The 25,686-nt window shown below is 38.0% G+C and overlaps 4 protein-coding genes across 11 annotated transcripts; 2 read left to right on the top strand and 2 right to left on the bottom strand.

The window, feature by feature from the left end:
• Window positions 1-882: 882 nt before the first annotated feature.
• On the bottom strand, window positions 883-2,986 carry LOC125469252 (ethylene-responsive transcription factor ERF094-like). Its single transcript, XM_048566346.1, has 2 exons — window positions 2,816-2,986; window positions 883-1,089 (listed from the first exon to the last, which is right to left on the bottom strand). The coding sequence occupies exons 1-2, from the start codon at window positions 2,984-2,986 to the stop codon at window positions 883-885; spliced, it is 378 nt and encodes a 125-aa protein (XP_048422303.1).
• Window positions 2,987-8,613: 5,627 nt separating this feature from the next.
• Window positions 8,614-12,308, top strand: LOC103948488 (delta(7)-sterol-C5(6)-desaturase-like). Its single transcript, XM_009359522.3, has 3 exons — window positions 8,614-9,003; window positions 9,930-10,235; window positions 11,725-12,308. Exons 1-3 carry the CDS (start codon window positions 8,784-8,786, stop codon window positions 12,015-12,017), a joined length of 819 nt encoding a protein of 272 aa, XP_009357797.2. The 5' UTR covers window positions 8,614-8,783; the 3' UTR covers window positions 12,018-12,308.
• Window positions 12,309-13,739: 1,431 nt separating this feature from the next.
• LOC103948487 (chloroplastic group IIA intron splicing facilitator CRS1, chloroplastic) lies at window positions 13,740-19,300 on the top strand. Of its 8 annotated transcripts, none has more exons than XR_667403.3 (9): window positions 13,740-14,601; window positions 15,094-15,616; window positions 15,736-15,866; window positions 16,156-16,506; window positions 16,594-16,750; window positions 17,550-17,842; window positions 17,937-17,996; window positions 18,175-18,339; window positions 18,701-19,300. XR_667403.3 is itself a non-coding variant. In XM_009359519.3 (8 exons), the coding sequence occupies exons 1-8, from the start codon at window positions 13,759-13,761 to the stop codon at window positions 18,764-18,766; spliced, it is 2,424 nt and encodes an 807-aa protein (XP_009357794.2). In that variant the 5' UTR covers window positions 13,740-13,758; the 3' UTR covers window positions 18,767-19,300. The 8 variants fall into 8 exon arrangements, 5 of the variants coding, with proteins under 5 accessions (XP_009357794.2, XP_009357796.2, XP_018503295.2 ...); XR_667402.3 differs by having other exon boundaries at window positions 18,683-19,300; XR_007251645.1 differs by having other exon boundaries at window positions 18,445-19,300.
• A 417-nt stretch (window positions 19,301-19,717) lies between these two features.
• Window positions 19,718-24,468, bottom strand: LOC103948486 (alpha/beta hydrolase domain-containing protein 17B). The gene is made up of 5 exons (XM_009359518.3): window positions 24,076-24,468; window positions 21,770-21,806; window positions 20,921-21,157; window positions 20,770-20,817; window positions 19,718-20,282 (listed from the first exon to the last, which is right to left on the bottom strand). Exons 1-5 carry the CDS (start codon window positions 24,378-24,380, stop codon window positions 19,881-19,883), a joined length of 1,029 nt encoding a protein of 342 aa, XP_009357793.2. The 5' UTR covers window positions 24,381-24,468; the 3' UTR covers window positions 19,718-19,880.
• Window positions 24,469-25,686: the final 1,218 nt, after the last annotated feature.

Genomic DNA, 25,686 nt, shown 5'->3' with positions numbered 1-25,686 from the left:
CACGAATACTGCTGAGGACTAAATCAAACAACAATAAAAATTAAACCCTACTTTATATTTTTTTTTTTTAGGGTAAATTACAAAAAACTACCTCAAATATTGGTCTCACGACACTTTCATACCTCATCTTTTAAAAATGACAATGTCATACCTCATCTTACGAATTTGTGTCAATGTCAGACCTCCGTCAGTTTTTCTGTTACTTTTTCTGTTAAATGCTGACGTGGCTAAAGACGGGACTCACTCACGAATCCAACTAGATTAAAAAAATAATAATATATTTTTTAAAATTAAAAATTAAAAAATAAAAAATAATTAAAAATGGCCTAAGGGATCCGGCCTTCCCTTCGACCCACACCAACCCTTTTTCACCCAAATTTTAAATTAAATCCTTTTACCAGTCTCCTCTAACCTTCCTCCACCGACGACGATCACTAATTTCTTCCCCCATCCCCTCTTTCTTTCTAAAATCGCCTCCCCGACTCACAAGTCAATTCTGTCAAGGACCCTCGCCTGCAATCTGAAACCGTTTGTAGGGTTTGTACAAACGACAACAACAAAGAGGCCTGAGCTCACGGCGTCGATCACAAGTGTCTTGAGATTTCAAAATTGGGGAAAACAGAGAAAATGAGATGGATTAGGATTTGCAGGTACATCAGTCGATCATCCCTTCTCCGAAACATTTCCAGCGACACTACATTAACCTACTAACGGGGACCAGCGAAGTGGCAAGCGGTTGAAGAGAAGACGACGACGACAGTGAAGATAAGTGGGTGGTTAAAGGGTGCGAGGGAAGCTAGCGTGTGTTTGAGATCAAAATTGGGACAGCTGGTTATGCGGGAAGTTGAGGATTGCTTTAGCACCCCGGAGCTTGAACGCTGTTCAATCATAAGCATTAGTTACTCCAATCGCCATGTTGAAGATCCCTAGCCAGACCCGGAAGCTTCTGCGGTTTGGATCCCGGATCTCCACCGCGTACTTGCCCCATGGTCTTTGTCGGGCCCCTCGGTAATGCTTCTTCTTCTCTTCGTTTGAACTCACTTTTTGAACCGCCATCTGCTTCACGGCGGCCTGGTCTGAGTTGGCGAACTGGATCCACTCAGTTTTGTTGGAAAACGAGATTGTGAGTACGGGCTTTCAAACGGGGTTGGCGGGAGGTGGGTCTGGGGGGAGATGTTGGCCTGGTTGGGGAGATGTTGGCATGGGTGGGAAAGGGGTCGGGGGTTGCAGGGAAGGGGAAGGAGAAAGGATCTGGGTTTTGGATTTGGGTTGTGGGGAAGGGGAAAGGGTCGGGGAAGATGGATGTTTAGGTTTTTTTTTTTTTTTTAATGGTAAAATATTATTTTTAATTTTTTATTAATTTTTTAATAGAAAGTGGGATCCGAATCAAGCCGCGTCAGCACTTAATTAAGAAATTCACGGCCAAGCTAACAGAGGTATAACATTGGACCAAATTCTAAAGATGTGGTATGACATTGTCAATTTTAAAAGATGAGGTATGAAAGTGTCGTGAGATCAATAGTTGAGGTACTTTTTTGTCATTTACCCTTTTTTTTAATTCGAAAAAAGAAAGAGGGTAGTGAATTTTCCTCACAAACCTCTCTAACCCAATTAAGGGCGCTCCTATCAAGTCCTTTAGTGAACATATCTCTTTTGGGTTCTTCCTTTACCGTGCAGAAAAAAAATTAAAAACCCACAAACCAAAAACTACAAAAAATTAAAAATAAAATAAAATTAATTCACTCAACGAACTCAAGTATAGGTAGAAAGATCGTCAGGAGAGGATCAACTTTCTCTCTTGGGCCGAGACCAAATTCCGCCAAAAACAGTCACTGCTCTAGGCTCCAATCTTTGAGCATAGTTGATTTTGAGGTGTGAGCATCATATTAGATGGAAGAGGGTTCTGATACAAATTTATAGGCTCTAACCTTGCGCGATTTCGCTGCCGTATGAAAAAGTTATGATGAAATGAAGTTTTTCGAGTAGAAGAATTAAGGAGGAGGAGAAGATCTGCACGTAGCAGAGGAAGAAGAAGCAGCATCAGCAGCAGAACCAAAAGAAACAGAGGCAGAGGAAGCCGATACAAACGGAGCAAACGAAATGAAGCAGGAGAAAAAGAGGGTAACCCAATTGAGCTCAAGGGTATTCCAATCACCCTAACGGATATTAACCCCAAATCATAATTATTTAAAAAATAATGTTTACATGACGAAAATGTTCCTGAATTATTTAATGTTGTTGTGAATAATGTGGATGGCCCACATGAATAGTCTGTTACTATTTATGCACAGTATTTTCACTATTCATTTGTGGAAAATTTGTAAAGTGAATTGCTTATAAAATGAATGAGAGATGAAGAAGAGGTTTACGGAAGAGATTGTGAAAGAAGAAAGAGGAAGAGAGAAAAGAGAAGAAGAGTAAGAGAGAAAAGAAAGGAATAAGAGAGGGGATAATAAAGAAAGAGTTATTTTGTACTCTTATTATTCTAAATTATAATGGAAGCACTACCGCTGCCCCAAGGACGTACTCCAGTCACACTGACTGTAGAGGAACCTCGTAAATTTTGTGTCATGTTTTATTTATTCCACTGCACACACCGTCGATTTTACAACATGTTATCAGCACAAGAAGCTCTCATGTTAGTGGAAAGCATAACGCCATAAATTCGGACAAACAAAGGTACAGCAAAACAAGCAAAGGTATGTCCATTTTTTCGTCTCTCCCACCGCGCCAGAAGGGCCCCACCGAATTCTGGTGAGAATTGAAATTTACAACGACCTATAGTCGTCACGAGATAAGAAAACTCGTACCTGACAACTGGTTTACAAAGATCCAAAAGAATCTCATCAGACTTGAAAACCCAGATCACGTCATTTTCGACGGATTTCGAGAACTCCCATGAATACTCGGTTGTCTGAAATGGTGATGGCAGGACTGACTCCACACAAGTCTCCCTCTCTTGTACCTCCATCAACTTCGCTATCATCTATGTTCCTATAGGGAAGTTCTTGCTTTGCGATGCCATGTTCTCTAGGCCATGCAAGAATAACACCAATCTCTGGTAACCTTATTGGATTGAATTGGTTATGTGTGACCTCCACAACAACCGAGCTGGTCCTGGGTTTCGAGACTGGTAGAGACAAACAAAGAAAGTGCTTAGCTTTCTAAGCAAAGGAAGAAGTATTATGTGGAGGAGCTGGAGGATAAGGCAAAAGCAATGAGACCTTTTGAAAATATAACAAAGAAAATAAATAATAAAATAAAAGGAAAAATAATGTTGCATCAGGCACCATGTGGAAACCAAGGAAGAAAACAAATAAATTAAAAAATGAAAAATAAAAAAGCAAAAGTTTTTGGAATGATAGCATGTAAATGAATAAGAAGAAATAATAAAACGAAAAGGAGATAGAAAGGTTGTTGTGAGGGCAACAAATTTCGAACACATCCATAAGTGGAATTGTCAAACTCCACCAACCACAACATTACAAGCTCTTTACTGCAATTTATTTATGTGAATGGTGTTGATTTAAAATCATTTCACAAGTTCTATTTACTTTAAAGCAATTTATTTATCATGGACTGTTTTACCGCCTACTGCTTTAAGTTTTGATTTATCTGAATGGTGCTAAATTAAAGCCCTTGTCACAAACTTTATTTACTTATATGCAATTTATTTATTATGGCTAGAATTACCGCCTATTGCTTTAATTTACATATTGTAATTATCTTTTGTTACAATGAGTAAATACAGGACCCGAAGTTCCTTGATTAGATCACAACCTGCAGTTTCTTGATCCTCATCATATAAAATGATTGGACCCGAAGTTCCATCGTACAAAAAGATCGGGCATGAAGTCCCTTGATCCTCAAGATTAGGACATAAAGTTCCTTGATGAGTACAGTAAGTTTGAAGTGCTGCAGTGCCTCAATTTAATTGCAATAAAAGTCTAAGAGTCTCAGTCTACAAACTATTAAATAAGGACCAGAAGTTCCTTATATCCATACTCAAAATGGTTTAGCATCAGTATTTATTAAGCGGATGCAATTGATTACCCACGTTCTGCTAATGAAAATGAAATTGTCAAGTTTCTACATGGGGACATGTCATTTTACATGATGCAAAAATTAATTCGGTTGAGACATGTTGCTAACCATCAATATTTTTCAATACAACTCGTGTTTGGGCACTAACCAAATATTACACATCTATGAGTTTTAGTTGTATTATCTTTGTGTCTATTGCACTGCCACAACGTAATGAAATGAGGCATCATCGCGGATTGGGCATTGACGTTGAACACCATCTATCATTCAATATTTGAAACCCTTGACTTAAGGATATGTTTACCGCGTGGTTTGCGAATTGTCATTTTGATAAGACAATTTTCCCGCCGTTAGGGGGAGAAAATAACTTCGTTTCAGAAGAACGATGAGAAAATATCATTCCAGAAGAATGATGAGAAAATACCGTTCCAGAAGAACGAAGAGAATTTGTCTTATTTTGATTCATGAAGCAATCAATATAAAAACGAAGTGAGAATAATTGAATGATGCAGAGATGTGCAAATCAAATGCCAGATGCACTTAATGATGCAAAGAAAGTGATAAAATCACATATACTTGTTGTAAATGTGCCTACAAGAATTGATGTCCCTGTTGGACAAAATAATATGGCAGCAAATGATTTATCTGTTACACGCCTGAAGTGTGGCAGACCTTCAGACTCAAAAAGTTTGGTCATTTGAAAGAAGAAGAATATGACACTACTGAACTATTGCATTACCGAAGCATAACTGTTACATGCCAAAAGCATGATAGTAGCTGCATGGATATATGTCCCAAAAAGGACAATCCGCGAACATAGGAATGTTGATGTCTCATGCATGAAGCATGATAGACTTATAGGTTCCAAATGACTCAACTCCCAAAGTGGAGAATAAAATCCAAACTCTATAACACTCAAGAGGAGGTTATGATCTACATTCTCTAAACTATGACTATCCTGGAAGAGATAGTATAATGCCCTTGCAGTGGCAATGGATATCCAAAGAAATGAAAAGCTTTTATGCATGCGCATGCACTTGAGACTATAGGATCATAGATTGATGATAACCAATGGTAATTTTGGTTTTTATAAGTAGCTACTAAATTCATCAATGAACTGTGTTGATATTAAGTCCTGTTCTTTTTTCTGTCAACAAAATTATTGGCCAAAATGGAAAAAGGCAATTCCATTACAATTTTGTAAGAACGTTGAAAAATAGACCTATATACTTGAAAACAATACAAATAGTCAAAAGATGTTGAACCTAGAAGGTTACATATGGGCATTTGTAATATCGTGAAGTACACTCACATGGTATAACACAAGGTTATAAACAAGTTCATATGAATGGAGAATTATATACAAAGGGTTATGAGTCGCCCGCGTCATATCTCCTTAAATCCCTTAAATATACATGAAAGCAAATTGCTCTGTATAAATTCCAAAGGAAAAATGTGTCATAAAGTGTAGAAAATCTCTGAAGGATTCAAATTGCTTGAAGTAAGCCCCAAAGGGTAAAGCATAAAATATGTACTCAATACTAATGGATGGTATAAATTGCCTTAGTGAGTACTTTCATTATGATATTGTTGCAACATACTAAAATCTCTTGCAAGAGTTGATGATATTAAATTGGGACTCCTAAAGAGTCAAGAAATATTATAAAGTGTTGAGAGAAATATTGTCTCGAATTGCAAATCAAACAATCTACCAACACGAATCTTATCCATGATGTTTATGATATTAAAGAATCATATGGATTGAAGATTATGAGTTGAATACTCAAATGATTTTGGACACTAAGAATGATCATTTATCTTCGTGAGGGTAAAGATAAATTGATATTTGGTCCAGAAATACCACATCTTAGTGAAGTATATGCTTTATTGTATTTGGCACAATACATTGAATGAAATAAAGCTTATCTATTAATATCTCTGAGAAATTACAGATAAACAAACAGGATGAAGCCTTCACAAAGGTTGCTCATGTGAAGCCTCAGTACTCGGCAGTACCCCAGAAGGGGGAGGCACTGGAGATTGATCATGTGACACCCCAGTACTTGACAAAACACCAGAAAGGGAAGGCATCAGTTGCCTTCAAAATCTAGCAACGAACCTCTGGTGATCACTTTGAATCTGACTTTCGGATTCCTGTAGCTGGTCGAGATCTCTTTTCATGCTCGTCGAGTAATTATTTGCAAGCACGTGTAACACTTTATTCACGTGCTTGAGCCCTTTGATTTCTTGTTTAAGACTTATCACCTCAGCCATCAATGATTCAACTTGGTGAGTTCGAGCAAGTAGGTGTTGGTCTATATTGGATACAGAGTCCGCACATTGAACACTGAGAGCCAAGGAATCTTGAACGGCCAACTCATCAGACCGTTTTAAAAGGATTCTGTTATCCTTTGGAGTGAGAAGATTCCTAGCCACCACAGTAGCGGTTATGTTATTCTTCATCACAGAATTCTCAACCGTAAGAGGACCATTAGAAGATAAGAAGGACGAACGCCATATATTATCATGACGCTGCTCGTCTGTGTCACTCCTAAGACTCAAATATAACAGATATTAGATGGGCAAACCATTTTCAGAAATGATGAAGGAAAAAGGAGGTCAAATAAAATATCAGAAGTGCAAGAAGGGGAAAATTTATACAGGCAGCAACTTTCTGAGCATACTCTTGAACACAATTGATGTCTCTATAAAAGAAAAGGCAACAGAGCCACTTGTTCAGAGATCGAAGAGGCATCGCTTTCCGAATTTCAAAAGCCAGATTTTCCTGAATAAGGTTCGTTGGCATTTTTCAGACGCAATCTCAGCTTTTTTGGATATCGCGTGTAACTTTGTCAAAGATCTCTGACAAAGTTGAAAACGCATAAATCTTACTATTCTAATTACACCACAGTTGTTGACAAGAGTAAAGGCACAGTACCACTACTTGCTATTGAAAAATCTTTATATATGTCGACCTTCGTTCTCCATAACAAGGCAGACTTGCAAGAATACCTAACTTTTCCTCATCTCCGAGAATGCATCTTCAACAAAGCATCTCAAAATACTCAGTTTTCTTCATTTCCGAGAATACCTCTTCAAAGCCAGTCACACCAGAGCAAGATTATCTCATATCATCAAGGACGAGAGCAAGAGTATCTCATATCATGCAATCTCCTTGTCCTTTCTTTTGTCCTTGTTCTTACCTGCAAAGACAAGGATAAAGAAAGCAATATGTCGGAACCTCCACTCAAACTTCCGGTAAGGAATCGACTACCTGGAACCTTTCCTGATTGCTTACTTAGAATTACTCTCGAGTACTCATCTTCAACTGTTGATGGAGCTGGGTCTCAAGTCATCAATACCGCAGAATAATTGGTCTGTTGTTGGCTTTTTACACTAAAGCTGCCACGCATGGATGAGTCACCAAGAAGTGAATGACCATTCAAATGCAAGGTTTGCATTCCACTCATGCATCAGAGGACAAATACTACAAGAAAAGATGCCAAACCTGCATAAGGAAAATATCACTTTTGCAAGGGGAGCAAGTAAAGCAAGTGAAAATGATACATTGAAGCATGTGAAGACAAACGCAACAAACACGTGTTGTTTATCCTTGACAAAGCCGAAGATCACTTGCCACGTGAAACTCCTCATGGTCCAATTTCATTCAAGATCAAGCCTAGACGACCCTTGAAGAAATCACAAGTCCAATTCAAGATCAAGTGTCCACCACCCTTGAATCAAATTCAGCTCTAGATAAAAGTAGTAAATTCAGACCCTTGAAGGAAGTCTAGCAGAAGGTCCTCCAACCCAGTTCAAGAACAAGCCTGTGTAAAGTTAACAACAAGTAAAGCACCTCATTCGTCAACTCTTCTCGCTAAGAGACTGAAGCAGAAGGACCAACGATCAGCCTAAATGATTTGAAATCAGGGGGAGATACTCATCAAGGGGAGCATCCAAAACAGATCAAGATTTTAACGAGTCAATCAAAGACTTGTGGCCATCCAAAGGGGAGTGTTGTGAATAATGTGGATGACCCACATGAATAGTCTGTCACTATTTATGCACAGTATTTTTACTATTCATTTGTGGAAAATTTGTAAAATGAATAGTGTTCTATTTGCTTATAAAATGAATGAAAGATGAAGAAGAGGTTTACGGAAGAGATTGTGAAAGAAGAAAGAGGAAGAGAGAAAAGAGAAGAAGAGTAAGAGAGAAAATAGGGGAAGATGAGAGGGGATAATAGAGAAAGAGTTATTTTGTACTCTTATTATTTTAAATTATAATGGAAGCACTACTGCTGCCCCGAAGACGTACACCAGTCACACTGACTGTAGAGGAACCTCGTAAATTTTGTGTCTTGTTTTATTTATTCCACTACACACACCGTCAATTTTACAACAAATGTATTATTTTGAACTTCTTCTAATTTTTTTTTTTTGTTTTGAGGGCATCTGTGTCCAAACATTTTTGTCGAATCCAATAACATCACATTACTGTTCATCACTGTTCACCCCACTGCTGGCTTTATATATAATAGAAATAGATAGAATAGATAGATAGATATACCGTAACAGAACAGACGAACGAATCTCAGAACCAGTTGTTCCCCTCCAGCGCAGCCTACCTGCCTCTGTCGCTCTGTCTGTCCCCTCTCTCTCTCTCTCTCTCTCCGCCCTTTTTATTCGCTGTTCAAATCTCCGGCGGCGACCCATCGCCGGAAAATTCGTGTCGAGCCGATGGAGGAGTCCTACCTGAACCCGTTCTCGGAGGAGACGACGTTTTACAACCGCATTGTGCTCGGCACCCTCGTCCCCAATAGAGTGTGGGACCCACTCCCCCACTTCTTCCAGACGTGGCTGCGCAACTACGTCGGCGGGACCTTGGTCTACCTCGTCTCCGGCTTCCTTTGGTGCCTCTACATTTACTACCTGAAACGCAACGTTTATCTCCCCAAAGGTACACCAATCACCAAGGTCCAATGCTCTCTCTAATAGTGGTGTTGACTTAGGGTGTATTAAATTGGGATTTTGGGGGGTTTTAATTCTTTTAATGAATCTAGGTATTCAATCACGATTTTAAGCGATTCTCTAAATTGGGATTTTTCGTTATCTTCTGTAAAAAAAGAGTTGTGGTTTGGCTGTGGGATGAATTATATGAGTCTGTAGTTTGGTGGGTAGTGTTGGTTATTGAGTGTGAATATCACTCCTCTCATTGATTCATGAAAAATTTTGGAACATTAAAAAAAAAACACTGTGGTACTCAAGATGGCTAGAGGAGTGTGCTTTTCTCTCTGTACTTAAGTTCGAATATCAAATTAGATTAATTAGAGTATCGCCTCGATTTGCAGAAAAAGAAAACATAATTAGAGACCATCACATTGTTCTTGAGTAGGTATGTGATTTCTTAAGATTTCTATCTAATTACTCTTGATATTTTCAAAGTATGGATTAAGGATTCTCTCTGTCTCACTGAGTTTTAGTGATTTTGTAAATCTATTTAGCAGATTGGCTTTTGCTTGGTTCAAAACTTTTGAATCTGTTATTTGTTTGTTGGTTTGATTATTTTTTTCGTTGCTCTCTCTCTTCAATTGTGTTTCTATGAGCAGTTTATTTTAATCTCAGGAAAATTAGATGGACTATGTTTGTTCAAGTTGTTTTTTATGTACATTGATGGATCTGATCTGAACTCCCTCTTTCATATTGATTGACGATTAAATTTTGACAAAGATTTAGCATACATACTACAACTGAGTAGATTACAAGATTGTGGATCCTGCAATGTTTTGTTACTTCACCGTAGAATTTTGTGCGTATTAACAACTACTGTTAGAAACTTAGGATGATACCAATTTACGTTATTGTTTATTTGTTTCCTCATTGCAGATGCCATTCCCTCTAATAAAGCCATGCGTTTGCAAATATATGTTGCCATGAAGGCCATGCCTTGGTACAGTGCTCTTCCAACTGTTTCTGAGTACATGGTTGAAAATGGCTGGGCTAAGTGCTTTGCAAGAGTAAGTGATGTTGGTTGGCCCGCTTACCTCTTGTATTTAGCAATTTATCTTGTATTCGTGGAGTTCGGAATTTATTGGATGCACAGGGAGTTGCATGACATAAAACCTCTGTATAAATATCTTCATGCTACCCATCACATCTACAACAAGCAGAACACCCTCTCTCCGTTTGCTGGTAAGCTATCAAACTACTCAACTTTCATACTTTGTCATTTTGAATGTTTTCGCATCTTATCTGATTTGGATCATGAGCGAATATATATGTGTGTGTGTGTGTGTTTGATTGTGTTATGGCATATGTAAAATCCATGTTTGGTGCACTTGATGAGGTTACATATTTCTGTGACATTGTTTCCTGAATTCTTTCTCCTCTGGAAGACCGTATATGATATATCTTGATTGTTATTATCATTGCATTTTAAGTCTGTTTTATCCTGCCAATTGAGTTCCACTCTTGTCTATTTCGCTCTAACACATGACTTTTTCAAGGACTTGATGGAAGAAGGATAACAGTTTCCCTTTTAAAAAAGTTGATTTCTTTGTTCTGTTTCCTTTCTTTTTTCCATGACATAAGATGGTTAATCACCTTCGTATGGCAATTTTGGCTCTAACTTACTCTGCCACTCTCAGTGTACTTGTGGAAACCAACATTTGCGACTCTCAGTTGCTTTCTGGATCAGTAAGAAGCATGAAAATTACATGGAAGGATTTTCTGTGCACTTTCTCCTTAACAAGCTAATTATGTACTATCTTTCATTCGCTCTGCCAATTCTTCCTCCCCAACTAGGATTTGATAAAAGAACTTTAATGTCCTGTAGTTCTTCCCCAGGATCATTGGTCGACCAATAAACTAACCTTATTATCACCCTGTTGAGTTTGGTATGGTATAGGCTTCTGATATTATGCTTTTGCTACGAAGGGCATTCCGAAATTAGGTAGTAGGAAACAATCTATGTATCCACTATACTTGGACTAGGTTTCGGTAGAACTCAGGTATACAAATCATGATTTATGTCTTTGTAAGCCATTTTAAAAGAACATTCCTCCTTTGGAGTCCTCGTGATGGTTATTTTGTGGGTAATCTTCATGGACCAAAGTTGTGGTTTCATGCGATACTGGTTGTTTTGTACTTATTGTGTGCTTCAGTTCATCGGAATCCCAGACCAGAAAAATAAAATATTCATCAGAAAATTTTCACGTACCTCTTTCTTTCGTATTCATGTGGATTTGAGTGTGGCGGTCTCCGGGGACCAATAGTGCTTAGTTTAATTGTTCTGCATTCTGCTTGAGCTTCGCCTGTTCTGTCTTGAGATTGACAGCTTATCAACTTTTGTTTATGACATGTTAATAAAGTATCAGTTTTTTACAAGTAAAGGCCATTTTAAGCTTTTTTTTAATGAAAATCAATGTCATTTGAACAATTTCTATTTTGTTTTCCTGAGTTTAATCTTGTAAGAGTCACTTGTTTCCCAATCCACTCCGCTTGTTATTCCCGACAAATATGATGCAAGGGAAAAACAATCACTGTTCTTTACTTCATTAAATTAAGGAACGTAGTTCAACTTAACATAATTTTCATCTAGTTCAACTTGTCATCACATTTTTGAAATCTTTTCCTTACATATGTTGCTAATGCTCGACTGTTTTGGATCTGTTTATGTCAGGTTTGGCTTTTCACCCGATTGATGGGATACTACAGGCAGTTCCACATGTTTTAGCTCTATTTCTTGTACCAATGCATTTTACAACCCACATAGCGCTCCTATTTATCGAGGCCATATGGACAGCGAACATTCACGATTGCATCCACTCCAAAATATGGCCTGTCATGGGTGCCGGCTACCACACCATACATCATACTACATACCGCCATAACTATGGCCATTATACCATATGGATGGATTGGATGTGTGGAACGCTTCGTGACCCCTTGGACGATGAATCAAAGGTCTTATGATGCGCTCACTGCATGGATTAACTTTCTGCGGCTCTCGTTTGTCAATGATTTTCGTGATGGTTGGATTTGTTTTTATGTCTGTCGTCTTTTCTTGTATATAGAAGCTAGCAGAGAAGAAATTTTGAGCACAAAGAGGAACTTTATCTCCTCCATATCTAATTCAGCTGTTCCCAAGTCCCGTAGCCCATGTGGTCATTGGAATAAACTGTTGCAGTAAACTTTTGTGGCATGCTTTGAATGAATTAGAATTTTTTTTTTTTTTTTTAATCAAATCAGAGATTCTTTTCTTCATGTGATTCAATATTTTTGTGGATAGGTTGATGGGTTTCTACCCTAGTGCTCTAAGCTCGAGACACCCCCCTTCTCCACTAAATTAATGTAATAGTTTCGAACTCTCTTTCTCCTTTCTCTTTTTCTTCTTTTTCTTTTTTTTTTTTTCTATTTAAAAACTGTGAAACTAGATATGTGCTGCGGTTTAAGTTTAAAATATAAGGGGATTGTAGAAATTAGTGTGAGAGAGAGAGAACTCTCCCCAAAACACAGTTGTAGAACTCATGAGGATTCAACCTTGAAAGTTGTACAACTATCATGGAGAAAAGACCACGCCACCATTTGATGATTTTCTAATAGTAGACAAACAAGCATTGTTATAACTTATAAGTCACCTCCAGCAATGTGACGAGCTTCGTCCTCGTACTTGTTTGCCAGGAGCACAAACTGCAAGAGCCACAAAAAACCACAACCTCATATCTAGACAATAGATGTCGCTATAAGATTTAAGGTTGAGTACTAAGCCATAGTGTTGTTAAGCCCGCTATCAAAGGCTCTCATCGATTGAGCGAGAGAGAGAGAAATACAACAACTACGAAAGCTTAGCTTAATATACTAGACCAAGCATCTTTTTGTCCGTTAATCTTCTAGCAAGTTATAGCAACGCGTCAACACGCGCGACACGGGAATGGTGTTAAAGGCATCCTTCATTGCCTTAAAGGTACTACGAATCTGGACTTATTCTATCCCTATGAACTTCATAATAGATCATACCCTCTTGGTCTTCATAATGAGGCTTGTCTTATTGGTTATGTTGATGCGGGTTATTTCTCAAACCTGCAAAAGACACATTCTCAAACGGGTTATGTCTTTACCATTGGAATCACCACAATATTTTGGAGGTCAATCAAACAGACTTTAGTTGGGACTTCTTCGAATCATATTGAAATTCCCGCTGTACACCTCTTTTTTCTCTCTCTCCTTCACTACAACCATCTCCTTCAGTTAAATTTAAGACTATAACAATGTTAACGATCGACCACTTAGTACTACGATCTAGTGATATTCTTTTTTAACTTGTAAATAAAATGTCTTAGATTCGATTCTCGTTAAAAACAAATATAAATCATATTATTATTAGCCATGATGTTAAGTCATTGGCTATCCCTCCCTTTAGTGTCATTTGTTAAAAAAATTAAAAAATAATAAAAGAATAAAGAAAGACAATGTTACCGAACGAAAGAAATTGTTAAACAGGTTGAGTTTAATGTCGACTATTAATTGACTACACGAATTGCCATCTCTAATTTTTTATGGTGCCAAAAAAACAGGAAGCTGCCAGAAAATCCCAAACCGAAATGTAGGTCCAACGATGATCACTCATCAAACAATCACCGGTTTTGCAGAACACAGAGGATAAGAAAACTGAGACTTGATCTCCCTGTCCTCCGCAGTCGCTGAGACGCTAACTATGCCCGCCACTCTCTTCCTCTCTCCTCTTTCCACTCTCCCAAACACCGCCCATCTTCTTCCCTCTCACGCGCACTTTTCCATCTCATCTTCCTTAAACCCAAAACCTCCACAAAACCCAACTCCCTCCAAAACCCCGCATTCCACGCCCCCATTGGAGTCCTTTTCGAGCTCCGACGCCTCCGTTAAGGCTCCCGCTGCTCCATGGATGAAGGGTCCGCTTCTTCTTCAACCCCACCAAGTCATTGACTTCTCAAGACCCAGAAACAGGAAGATCCCCGGCAATGCCAAACCCGAAAACTCCGATTCGGAGCTAGGAGGCAAGTTGGTCGGCATTAGAGGGGAGAGAGCAATCAAGCAAATTGTCCAGAGCATTGAGAGGCTTGGACCAAATGAGAATCCGGAAAAACCCCAGAAAGGTTTTGGGGAGTTTGGGATTTGGGATTGCTTGGAGGGGCTCGTACAAGAGGATAATTCGGTAGGAACCCACAGAGGTTTTGGGGAGTTTGGAATTGGGGATTGCTTGGAGGGACTTGGAAAGGCCGACGACTCGAAGATTTCCGGGAAGAAAATGCCGTGGGAGAGGGAGGAAAGGATGGTGTTTCCGAAGGTAAAGAGGAAAGGGTGGCGAGTGCATGCAGAACTGAGCCTTGAGAAAGAGTTACTTGAGAGGTTGAGAGGTGAGGCAGCAAAGATGAGGAAATGGGTCAAGGTTAAGAAGGCCGGGGTCACTCAAGCCGTTGTTGATGATGTTAAGTTCATTTGGAAGGGGAATGAGCTCGCCATGCTCAAATTCGACGTGCCACTCTGCCGGAATATGTATAGAGCTCAAGAGATTCTTGAGGTTTGATGTTCCACCTTTACTTACTTTTTTGTTTTATGCAGACCAGAATGATATATTCAGACAGTTGCTAGACATTTTCCTGAGTTCAGCAAATTAAACTGATTGAGATGGTGTCGTATTTTGGTTTATATAGTTGATTTGATTTAGTTGTCCTTCTGCAGCATGTTATATAATGTTCACTTTTTTAATTGTCTGCTTGAAGTACATTGAATATTGAGATTCGTATCAATTCCAGCTCCTGCATTGTTGGGCTTTCGCCTATTGGGACTTAGTTGTGTGTTTATATGACTGCTCTAATTTTTATTTTCGCATATTATTGGGCGAACTTTTTCTAAAAGAATGAGATATATTCATTATGAGAATTATATTAAGTGATCCGCCTTCCTAGTTCAGTAGTTCTCTATCCACTGCTTTGGATTTGTTTTTCTGTTCTTTTGAGTTATTATATGTTCTCTTGGTGATTATATATATGTGCATATGTTTCATACACAGATGAAGACTGGAGGCATGGTTGTTTGGAGAAATAAAGACTCACTTGTTATTTATAGAGGGTGCAATTATCAATTAACTTCGAAATTTTTTCCAGAGAGGCGCCCACACTCTGCTGGCTGTCAAGAAACATCATCCTCAAATCTCATTCAGCTGGACTTAGAAAAAAGTAGTATTTATCAATCTGAAACTTTTGAAAGTGCTGTGGATGAAAAGTTGAACAAAAAGAACGACAAAGGGGATCCGACACAAATCTTTCTAGAAACCAATGTGAGTTGCCAACCAACAAGTAGCTCCTTGTATGAGAAGGAAGCAGATAGATTATTGGATGGCTTAGGACCTCGATTCATTGACTGGTGGATGCACAAGCCTTTGCCAGTAGATGCGGACTTGCTCCCAGAAGTGGTTCCTGGATTTAAGGCTCCAATTAGGCGCTGTCCACCAAACACTAGATCAAGGCTAACAGATGATGAACTAACTAACTTGAGGAAGTCCGCTCGTTCATTGCCTACTCATTTTGTCTTAGGTATTACCTTTCCTACTGACATAAATATAGACATAATTGACAATGCATGGTGGTGCATACATGCATTTGTATGTATGAAATGTTTTCTAATTTTGTTTTCCTTTTTCAATGTTCTCAAGGAAGGAACAGGAAACTTCAAGGCTTGGCTGCTGCCATCTTAAAGTTGTGGGAGAAAAGTCAGATAGCAAAGATTGCTGTGAAGCTTGGAGTTCCAAATACAAACAATGAGCAAATGGCATATGAGCTGAAGGCAAGTTTAAGAAAATGTATGCATATACATGACATCCACGACTCAATCAAAATGCTATTTATGCATCCGTCATTATTGGGTAATAAAAGGTGTATATTAATGGCTAACATTTGAGGAAAAGTCGGCTGCTTTTCCTTAATGAATAACGCCTGATCAGAACTCATAATTGGCAATTTTCCTTTTCTGTTATCATAAATTCAGTTAAGCTGTAATATCAGCAACAAAATTAAAACTTAATCTCAAGTTCTTGACTAATTATGTAACTCAAGGACAATTTTTACTAATGCAGTGTCTCACAGGAGGAGTTCTGTTACTGCGCAATAAGTTTATTATATTACTCTATAGAGGCAAGGACTTTCTTCCTTGTGGAGTTTCGGATTTAGTAGCAAAAAGAGAAATAGAGCTCAATAGATGGCAACTCCATGAAGAACATGCACGCCTGAAAGCAATTGAAACTTTTTCTGAAGATGATGATCCATTAGGCAGTACTGGCACAGTGGGAACATTATCAGAATTCCATAATATCCAAACAGAGTATGGAGACCTTATAAGAAGAAATAAAGACATTGAAATTAAGCTGGAAGCTGAAAAGGCACGACTGGGGAGGGAGCTGAGGAATCAAGAGCGCAAGGCGTTCATTGTAAGATGCTAATCCATGAAACCTTTATTACCACTTTTCACTTTTTTATAATGTTTTCCATTTATAATAGTTTGTTATGGTTTTCAGCTAAGCAGAAAAATAGAGAAATCAACAAATAAGTTATCAAAGTTGAATTCTCAATGGACACCGGCTGAGCAGGATGTTGACCAAGAAATGATAACTGAAGAAGAGAGAGAATGCTTCCGAAAGATAGGACTGAAGATGCATAGTTGCTTAGTACTTGGTAAAGATAAACTTTCCGTCTGTTGTACACATAACTGGCTCTAACCCTTCTTTATTCTCCCTACATTCATTATCTGTGGTTTGATATTTATATATTGAATCCCTCATTAGTCCCATATTACCAGTATTTTCTTCAATTTCGTTGTTATTTTTCTTTTTTTGTGGGTCAGTGGATTTGTCATGGAGGGTTGAATTCTATCTGGGTGAACCATCATGGTTTTTTTTTTTTTTTTTTTTATTTTTTTTAATTTTAATAAAGTAAGAGATTAATCTTGATATATATATATAGTGTGTAACGATGTATAGCTCTTCCAAACTTTATTCTTCTTGAGTTTGCATTGAGGTTTGTGTTTCTTCTCATCCAAATAAAAAAAAAAAAAAGGTTTGCATATCGAAAGCTATGAACTAAATCAGATTTTCATTACTTACCACTAAAGATCTTTAACTCCTGGCCTCATGGGGGTTCCAACTCTGAGATGTTTTCAGCAGTCTGCTGATGACGTTTAAGAAGGCTAGGATTCTTTTCACAGTCCCACTCATGGCTTAATCTTTTGCTTACTTTTCATTTCTCTGTACATTTATGTGTAATTCCTTTTGATTGTGATATATTGCCTAGTCAAATTGACGTTTTCAAAAATCTTCTATTAGAGCCATACTCTTTATCTGGTGTTATTCAAGAGCTTGTTTGGAGGGGACACTAGTTTATTTCTGAACCCTTAATTGAAATCGAAATCTGGTAGTTATCTTGTTTGATGAGTTGTCTTTGTAATCGTATCTCATTGCTTCAATGTTGGCTTCAGGTAGGCGTGGGGTCTTTAATGGGGTAAAGGAAGGTATTCATCAGCACTGGAAGCACAGGGAGGTAGTCAAAGTTATTACAATGCAGAAACTGTTTGGGCAGGTCATGTACACTGCAAAGTTCCTTGAAGCAGAAAGTGGTGGGGTTCTCGTCTCGGTGGATAAGCTAAAAAAGGGCCATGCTATTATTATCTACCGTGGGAGAAATTACCGACGGCCTTTTAAGCCAATATGTGGGAATCTTCTATCTAAAAGAAAAGCATTACATAGATCTCTTGAAATGCAGAGAATTGGAGTAAGATCTTGTTTCCTTGTCGTTGTACTATTTCTCGAGCTTTGTATAGTATATATCTGTTTCTAATTTGAACCTTGTTCTTTTTCTCTCTCAGTCGCTCAAGTTTTTTGCATCCCAGAGACAGCAGGCAGCCTTAGATTTGAAACTGAAACTGGTAAGAGTTTCAATATAGAACCTGAAAGAAAATGCTTGAGGCTACTTGTCTATCTTTTTCAAGTTATGAATAACAGTGCTTGTCCATACTTTTGATATCTATATGCCTTGTTTTCATGCATTGCCTCAATAGTAAGTACTTCAAGAGATGAGACTTATTTTGAGCCCGTGAATGACAGGAAACTTTGCAACAAAATAGAGGAATTAATTGAAGAGAATCCGAAGTTTGACAAACTATTAATTAAAAGACTTGTCGAGCTGCTTCCCATGAGTATTCGGCTATGGAAGGATGTTGATTTTCCATAAGACAGAAACTTCTTCCCAGTCATCAATTCAGTTTACAAGTAAGGCCTTGGAATCTTAGAATATTTAGTCTCCAATATTGTTTATATCACATATACTCTTCAAGTATTTGACTCGACTGGTCTAATTCACATGTACAACTCCAGAAAATTAGGCATCACCAGAGTTTCACCTAGATACAGTATAGCTATCCATCAGCCTCTGTTCACGAGGACGGAGGACATCATGTAAAACTGTAATTTATTCGCATGACACTCACCTTTGTGCATATGCACTTCATAACTTAGTATCAATTGCACGCAGGGTATTTTAACTAGATTCAGTAACATCATTTTTCTCTTTGGAAATCATTAACATTTTATCGAGATGACGATGTTGTGCCAGAATGTTGTGATCTTGTAGGAGAAGCGAAGCATGGCTTTAGAGGAATTTCCAAGGATTGAAGCCTACCTTCCAGCATTAGTCTGAATGTACCACAATGCTTACCAAATGAAGTTCCTTACAATTGTTTCCTCTCCAGCAGTAATCCCCTGGAGTCCTAAATCGTTTCCCTCGTCAAGGCTCTTACAAATATGAGCCTACGAGTATCATAAGTATAGTTGAAGAAGTAGAAATCCGTAGTAGTATTAGTAATTACTAAGCCTGCTGGACTAGAACCCAGCAACGCTTGTGACACGGTTGGCATATCAGGGGCATCAGCTTTGCAGTCCAGATGAAAGAGGGGTGACCACTGTACACGGAGCTGTGAGGACATTTGAAATCGATAGCAGTAAGGAAGACAGAGAAAGAAATTCATTCTGCTAGAGTAAAGAAGACTTGAAATAGCATACAGATCGAACGGTGAAGAGTTGGATGCAGAACTTGAAGTGTTTGAATGGCTTTTTTCCCATGTAAAAAGTTTATAGAGCAACCTTTTAACATAAATCATGCATTTCACTCATTTCGTTCGAACATTTCCTGCAAAGTAGTCACATTATGTACTTAATTCACATACTTTCCACACATTTCATTCAAATGTTTACCCTAAATGGCGAAAGGTGCACGGCGATTTACATTCAATAGTTGCCGGAACTTCACGAACATTTGGTGGCTTTTCAAGATCCACCAAATACATGGTACTCCACCGGGCCAAAGAAACAAGGCAAGAAAAGAGAGGGCAAATGAAAGGAAAGGGATGCCAAGGTCATCGGAGACAAAACTGTTTCCGCCTTGCGAGTGCTTTTGGAACAACCCGCCAAGGCGGAGGCGGACAAGAGGCAGAGACGTGAACAAATGAACCAACACGGGGAGGAGATGCGTGAGAGGAACACAGCACACATGACTCTAAACAGTAAGGAGTTTTTTTAGAGGGCAATTCAAAAGCAACACCGATCACGTAGGTTTCTTCCCTAGTTGCAAAGATCTCCAGTCTCTGGCGTGTTTAAATGAAGCTGATTTCGCATTAGAAATACAAAGGACTTTCCCCAGTTGCAGAATATACATACAAAATGAAACATATAATTTATGTGAACAACACGCTATGGAATGGATGCATCATTTAAACAACACAACTTATTTCAACTGCTCTTCATGTAATAAGAAATCACCACACTAACCCCTTCTTTCTCCTAAACGTGTCGACTCGGTCAGTGCTCATCCGAGACTTCTCGGGCTTGTTCGACTTTTTAGATTTCTCTAGTCGACTATCTAAACTGTTTCTAGAAACTTCTGGAAGATCAGAACCCACTTCAGTTGAATCTGAAGTACCGGTTTCAGATGGTTTGTTCTTGTTCTCAGAATCTACTGTACTTGTTCTAGAACCATTTGTGGTCGATTTTGACTTTCCGAGGCTGTGTACGAATTTCTTTAGATGTTTGATAAATTCTGGGTAAAGCTCAAGATTGCAGTGTCCACCTCCACTGAGCCATAAAGGCTCATACTTTTCCTTGCAAAGCACCCATAGTTGCTTCCCATGGGACGAATCTACGACCTCGTCTGCAGTCCCCTGGGCATGGAACATTTTATTACTACTTTCCACACAAAACAAGCAGCAGTTTCTAGTATGAGAAAAGATGGAAAGGGAATGAAAACAAGTGGCGGTAACATAAACCATTTAAAATGAAGTGGCTACCCTATCCTGATTCCAATGAGAAGACGATGACTGCTATCTCTCACATAAAGTGAAATTCTCAAACCAATCTAATGAGTTTTTTCTAAACCAAATTCACTTATTTCATTCATCCGATAGATGATGCATGAAACATCCCTTTATATCTTCTGTCCCTAACAGCTGGAGAAAGTTGCAGATTCTACCACAAACTTTAATAATATGTCGAAAAATCTACCACACATTAATCTACAGACTTGTAATCTATTGAAAATTTACTAAAGAACTCTGTGTGGTTACACTTCAAACTCTGTCTGCATTCAGACGTGTGTGTGTGTGCACGCAGAGAGAAGAGTAAAAACTGGAAGAGAGGAGATAGACTTACATGTATAACCAGAACAGGACAGCTCACCATTGAAATTTTGTCGATATTCTGGAAAAGATAATAGTTTTTGGTCAATCTAGAAAACAATAATGTAAGTCCTGTTTGGAGGATGAAACAAGCAGGCAGTGCAAAATCACCGTTACAAAATTACCTTGTAAATATCAAACCAGTACGTCCGTTTGACAGGGTACAAAACCCTCAGCCCAGACAAAATGGGACTGTGTAACACCACACCTCTCAAGGTTGCTAGACGTGATGCAAGATCAACAGTGGGACCACTACCAACAGACTGACCATATAATATTAGTTGTTCATCTTTGACCCCATATTTCTCCTTGAGGCATTTGTAAGCTGCATCAATGTCCGCATATGTATTATATTCAGTTGCCTGATTCAAGAAGAAAGGGTGACTGTTACTTATTACGCATGAACTGCTACTAAACCTAACTGTTTAGCCACACTCACAAAGTAATTTAGCAAGCAACGGACATCAATGAATGAGTATGCAAAACCCATATTTATCACTCGCATATAATAACAAAAGGAAACAAGCGTATATTCAGATGCATCAAGCTACAGTCCATTTTTCTCCTGGAAAATCAACAACCAAAAACAAGGATACTAACATGCTAAAGATCTCCAACCTTAGTTTCCTAATCAGAATCCATTTTTGCACGATGTATCTGCATTCACATTTTCTACACTCGAGTGCCCATTTAACCATATAGTTCCCAGCCAAAGAAAAGTATAATGAATTTATTCATTTTTAACAGCCGGATCAGAAGCTTAATATCTTGAACAAGAAATAAAACAAAAACCATGATCTAACACCCTTCGCTAAAAAAGAAAAACAAATAAATAAAAAGATACACACAGAGACACAGCTGATATCATACGTTACACCAATTAAGTTGGATAAACCATATCTCGCTCTCAGATCTCATAAACACTTTAAGAAGGTAGCATCTTATGACAGCATATGTGGGACTTGGCTTCTAACCTTTCCAGTTGACTGTCCATAACCAGAGTAATCATACCTGCGAAATCCATGGAAACATACACTATTAAATTAAGTCAACGATAGAAACATATTATAATCACTTAAAGAAAGAGGTGTCAATAAAAAACAAATGAGAGCCTGCCAGTGCAACCACTGTGACAACCACTATGCCTATACGAACTCAATTCATTCTTTCTGGATAGGAATGTAGAAACAAACGAAAGGGGTTTTTTGGATGAAAAAAAAAAAAAAACAATTGCAGAATTATAGAGCCGCCAGGTGAGCTGAAATATCTAGTATGTGCTCGTTGTGTCTCTTGGTGATTTTTCAAAAATTTGTGAGAGTTTACAGCCTGCGGGTACTCCTTTACTGGACTGGTCATGAGTCTCGACTGAATGCTTTTTTATTGCTATAATTATTAATAAAAAAAATCTTGTTTTTGAGTTCTTTAATGTCAACACCAAACATAATGTGTTTGATGATCTGATTCACTTGTGTACATAGTTGAACATCTTGTCATGTTCCTCTGTTTAAATAAACTTTGTGAGGCATTATCTGATTGGTATTTTTGTGGGAATAGGCCATCGAAGATGACTCGCTTCACCTGCATTTCAAATCAAGCTCTTTACGGGTTTCTATGTGTTAAGTGTTTCATTAGTCTTTTTTTTTTTTTTTTTTTTTTTTTTTCACTTTGGTTGCTTGGTTTCAGACAGGGTACTTCTCTATTGTTTAGTGGATTACTAAACACTCATGGTATAACTTTACATGTACTTTGGTAACACCTCTTTGTTCAGCAATATAAATTAATATCTTCCTAAAATCAACGTCATAACCTCTGAATATTTTACTTGTGTGACTATTAGAATGGACCCATTTTCTTGTTTGATATTTGTATCTCATGTGTATATGGACGTAAAGGAAACCAAATAGATGCATATCACAGAAGGAAAAACCAAAGGGATGGACGTACTTAATGTCTGAATCTGCCGATAATTGAACTACAGGACCAATATGATCACTGGCGAACCAATCAGACTTGTCAATAGCATTCAACAATAAAATCAATCACCCAACAAAATCAATGACCCTATTTATTTATCTAAGACTTGGAATAGTAAGAATCTTCATAAAAGATCACTAGTTAGTAGTTACTATCTTTTTGTTTTTCCACCAGAATCGCTAAGAGTTGATGACAACATCTATAGTGGATGAGAAACCACATACATGGACCTAACGCTCACTGAAAATACCTAGCTCCAAACATATCTCAAAACTTATCAATATATTCAATCCAACAGAGACATGGATGAGAATCTTATACTATGCAGAGCTATTTACTAATACGGATAAAAGTTCTAATATGTTGCAAATTATTGCCATTAAATCAAATGAAGGGGTGCAGATTTAAATCAACAACCTAATACTTACCCAGCCAACGTTCCAAACATGTTTTATTAACACACGACAACAAAAGCACGGGAATCTGGCGTTAGAGCCCAATGCAATATAAGCTAAAGATTTTTCGGCCATAAGTCTAAAGGAGGATTTATCTTATCCTAAATGAGATTGACCAAGGGGATAAAGACTATAGCTTACCACAGAAAAGAATACAAAAATAATACATAAGGTGTTAGACTAGGCAATAAAGACTATAGCTTCACCATTATAGTTATCATCAAAGAATGCTCGCATAAAAATTTAACCTTCAAAAGGGAAAATAATCAAATAAAATTATAAAACCCCGACATGAGCTTTCTGGTTACATTATTCACCTTCTATGCTACATCGTCGTAAATCTAGCTGTTTTCGTTAGGGAATATAGAAACTGGACATGAACATAAAAACACCAAAACCGGAAGTCTATTTCTGGGGATAAGGGAAAATTTGGCTTTCAGCTGACTCCCAAGGGCTCCCAAGATCTTAATGCTAATTAATTAATTGTTTAACTAGGCTCAATTTGCTTTGTGTGAAGAACTATAAATACATTAACAAAGCTTTACACTTTTGCTGTCATTTTCCATTAATGTGGCACTGATGTGCAATTTTGCATTTATTGGAATATTTGTAAGTGAGACAACCAATCTTGTAGTGATGCTTCCAAATTTTACAAGATTTACTTCCTAATATATTTTCACATTAATAACTCTAAAGTGAATTAATTAGCAATAAATTAACTGCATTAACCAACAAACACTACAAAAAAACTCCAACTTTGCAATCGCATAAGAATTATTGGCAAATAAATTGAACGCAATCAAATTCAAAAACCCCAGAAACAAAATCCACAATCAAAAGCACTTACTTACCCCATCAAATTAATCCGAAGGCGAGCACTCAATTCGACGAAAAGCTCATACATCTGCCCCAAATCAGCAGCATTTCCATGGGAGTAAAGCATGGTAGCTGAGGCCTTGGGGTGCTTGACGTGTACGGCCACGATTTCATTTCCCCGGCGAGTCCTGAGCTTCAGCACATCCACGTCGTCCCTCCTCGGCACCTCCGGAATGTAGAGCCTCCCTCCACACGACTCGTCGGCGACGACTCTGTACGACGGCGGACTCGGCGGGAAAAACGCGAACTTGGCTGCGATCGAAGAGGTCACTCCGCCCATCTTATTGTTCTTCTCATCACAGCGGCAACCAAAATTTCAGAGTCCCCAAACGCACACCACTGGATCGATCTCGCCTTAAACAGACAGACAGACACGAGCGTGACAGAAGCACATGATTGTTTGCCTGTGGCGGCGCGTGGAGGTGGAAGGCGGTGGTACGTGGAAACTGGAGGGAGTGAGAGAACGTGTCAAAGTTGGCCGAGGAAATGGAAATCACATCATCGTCGTCTTTTGAAGTGCTCGTAGTCTTTTGAATCTCTTTCTTTTTTAATTAATTTATTTGTTTTAATTTTTTTGTTCTTCGAACGGCGACTTTATATGAATGTCTAGTGTGACACAATGGGATAAGAATAAGATAAGGAGGGGTGGGGATGCGGGTCCAAGCTGGGATTGATGAAATGTTTAATGTGTCGGGAACATCAATATATCCGATGTCATAATATAAGTGTTAAAAATAGTGTTTTTTTTTAAGTATCTGATTATTTATATTATGACACATAATATAGTGATTATGTTTCTGGTACACTAACTCTCAATTTATATCAACTATGTTTTCGGCAGATTAAAAATCTCTCGGTTTATTCCAACCATGTTTTCTGCATATTAAAAATTTCTTGGTTTATTGTTATGTGGGGTTCACTGAGTGTCTGATCATCTGTATGGCTGACGTGGAGTTTGGTTCTATGACGTGTCGTCGAGTTGAAGTATCATGTGGTCACTTTGGGTGTGCTGGAGACATCAAAATTCAAAGGTATATTCAAGGGGGATCGCTGATGAGCATCGGCACATGGTATGTCATTAGGCTAATTGGACCATTAGTTTTCGTCGTGATAAGGTAATTGAAAGATCGTTCATATAGTCAAAAAATTAGAATTTAGGTTTTTATGGTAAAGTTCATTAAGATTTATACCAAAATTGAAAATTTTATAAATTTTTTGTTAATTATTAGCACGTAAGCAACACATATTAAACTAAAACGGAACTCTCCATATATATTAGACTAAAATAAAACTCTCTGTTAATTGTTAGAAGGTAGGACTAGCTCACATGCTAATGATTAACTCACATGCTAATGATTAACAAAAAGTTGACGAAATTTTCCATTCTGAGTATAAATTTTAACAAACTTTACTACAGAAGCTTAAATCCTTTTTTTTTTTTTTATCACATAAACTATCTTCCAACTATCGTATCATAACAAGAACTATTAATCCAATTAAGCCATGTCATTATGTTAGTGGGATCTTTGGGTAAAATTGTAAATTACTCAAATTTACTACAAGGGGATTTGTGCAATTCTTATGAA

Source organism: the organism of the source record quoted next, unplaced genomic scaffold, assembly GCF_019419815.1.
Source record: "Pyrus x bretschneideri cultivar Hongxiangsu unplaced genomic scaffold, Pyrus_bretschneideri_v1 Contig41, whole genome shotgun sequence".
Taxonomy (NCBI): Eukaryota; Viridiplantae; Streptophyta; class Magnoliopsida; order Rosales; family Rosaceae; genus Pyrus; species Pyrus x bretschneideri.
Note: the sequence above shows the minus strand (reverse complement) of the source record. Positions and strands in the feature narration are given on the sequence as shown.

What these genes read in the sequence shown, in the direction of transcription:
- LOC125469252 (XM_048566346.1), bottom strand. Translation starts at nt 2,986, where the DNA reads ATGATAGCGAAGTTGATGGAGGTACAAGAGAGGGAGACTTGTGTGGAG. An exon ending in TGGATCTTTGTAAACCAGTT is followed by an intron (nt 1,090 to 2,815) that starts GTCAGGTACGAG and finishes GAGTGGATCCAG; the next exon opens with TTCGCCAACTCAGACCAGGC.
- LOC103948488 (XM_009359522.3), top strand. Translation starts at nt 8,784, where the DNA reads ATGGAGGAGTCCTACCTGAACCCGTTCTCGGAGGAGACGACGTTTTAC. An exon ending in CAACGTTTATCTCCCCAAAG is followed by an intron (nt 9,004 to 9,929) that starts GTACACCAATCA and finishes TCCTCATTGCAG; the next exon opens with ATGCCATTCCCTCTAATAAA. An exon ending in CACCCTCTCTCCGTTTGCTG is followed by an intron (nt 10,236 to 11,724) that starts GTAAGCTATCAA and finishes TGTTTATGTCAG; the next exon opens with GTTTGGCTTTTCACCCGATT.
- LOC103948487 (XM_009359519.3), top strand. Translation starts at nt 13,759, where the DNA reads ATGCCCGCCACTCTCTTCCTCTCTCCTCTTTCCACTCTCCCAAACACC. An exon ending in GAGCTCAAGAGATTCTTGAG is followed by an intron (nt 14,602 to 15,093) that starts GTTTGATGTTCC and finishes TTTCATACACAG; the next exon opens with ATGAAGACTGGAGGCATGGT. An exon ending in AAGAGCGCAAGGCGTTCATT is followed by an intron (nt 16,507 to 16,593) that starts GTAAGATGCTAA and finishes TATGGTTTTCAG; the next exon opens with CTAAGCAGAAAAATAGAGAA.
- LOC103948486 (XM_009359518.3), bottom strand. Translation starts at nt 24,380, where the DNA reads ATGGGCGGAGTGACCTCTTCGATCGCAGCCAAGTTCGCGTTTTTCCCG. An exon ending in ATGGACAGTCAACTGGAAAG is followed by an intron (nt 21,158 to 21,769) that starts GTTAGAAGCCAA and finishes TTCTTGAATCAG; the next exon opens with GCAACTGAATATAATACATA. An exon ending in ACTGGTTTGATATTTACAAG is followed by an intron (nt 20,818 to 20,920) that starts GTAATTTTGTAA and finishes TATCTTTTCCAG; the next exon opens with AATATCGACAAAATTTCAAT.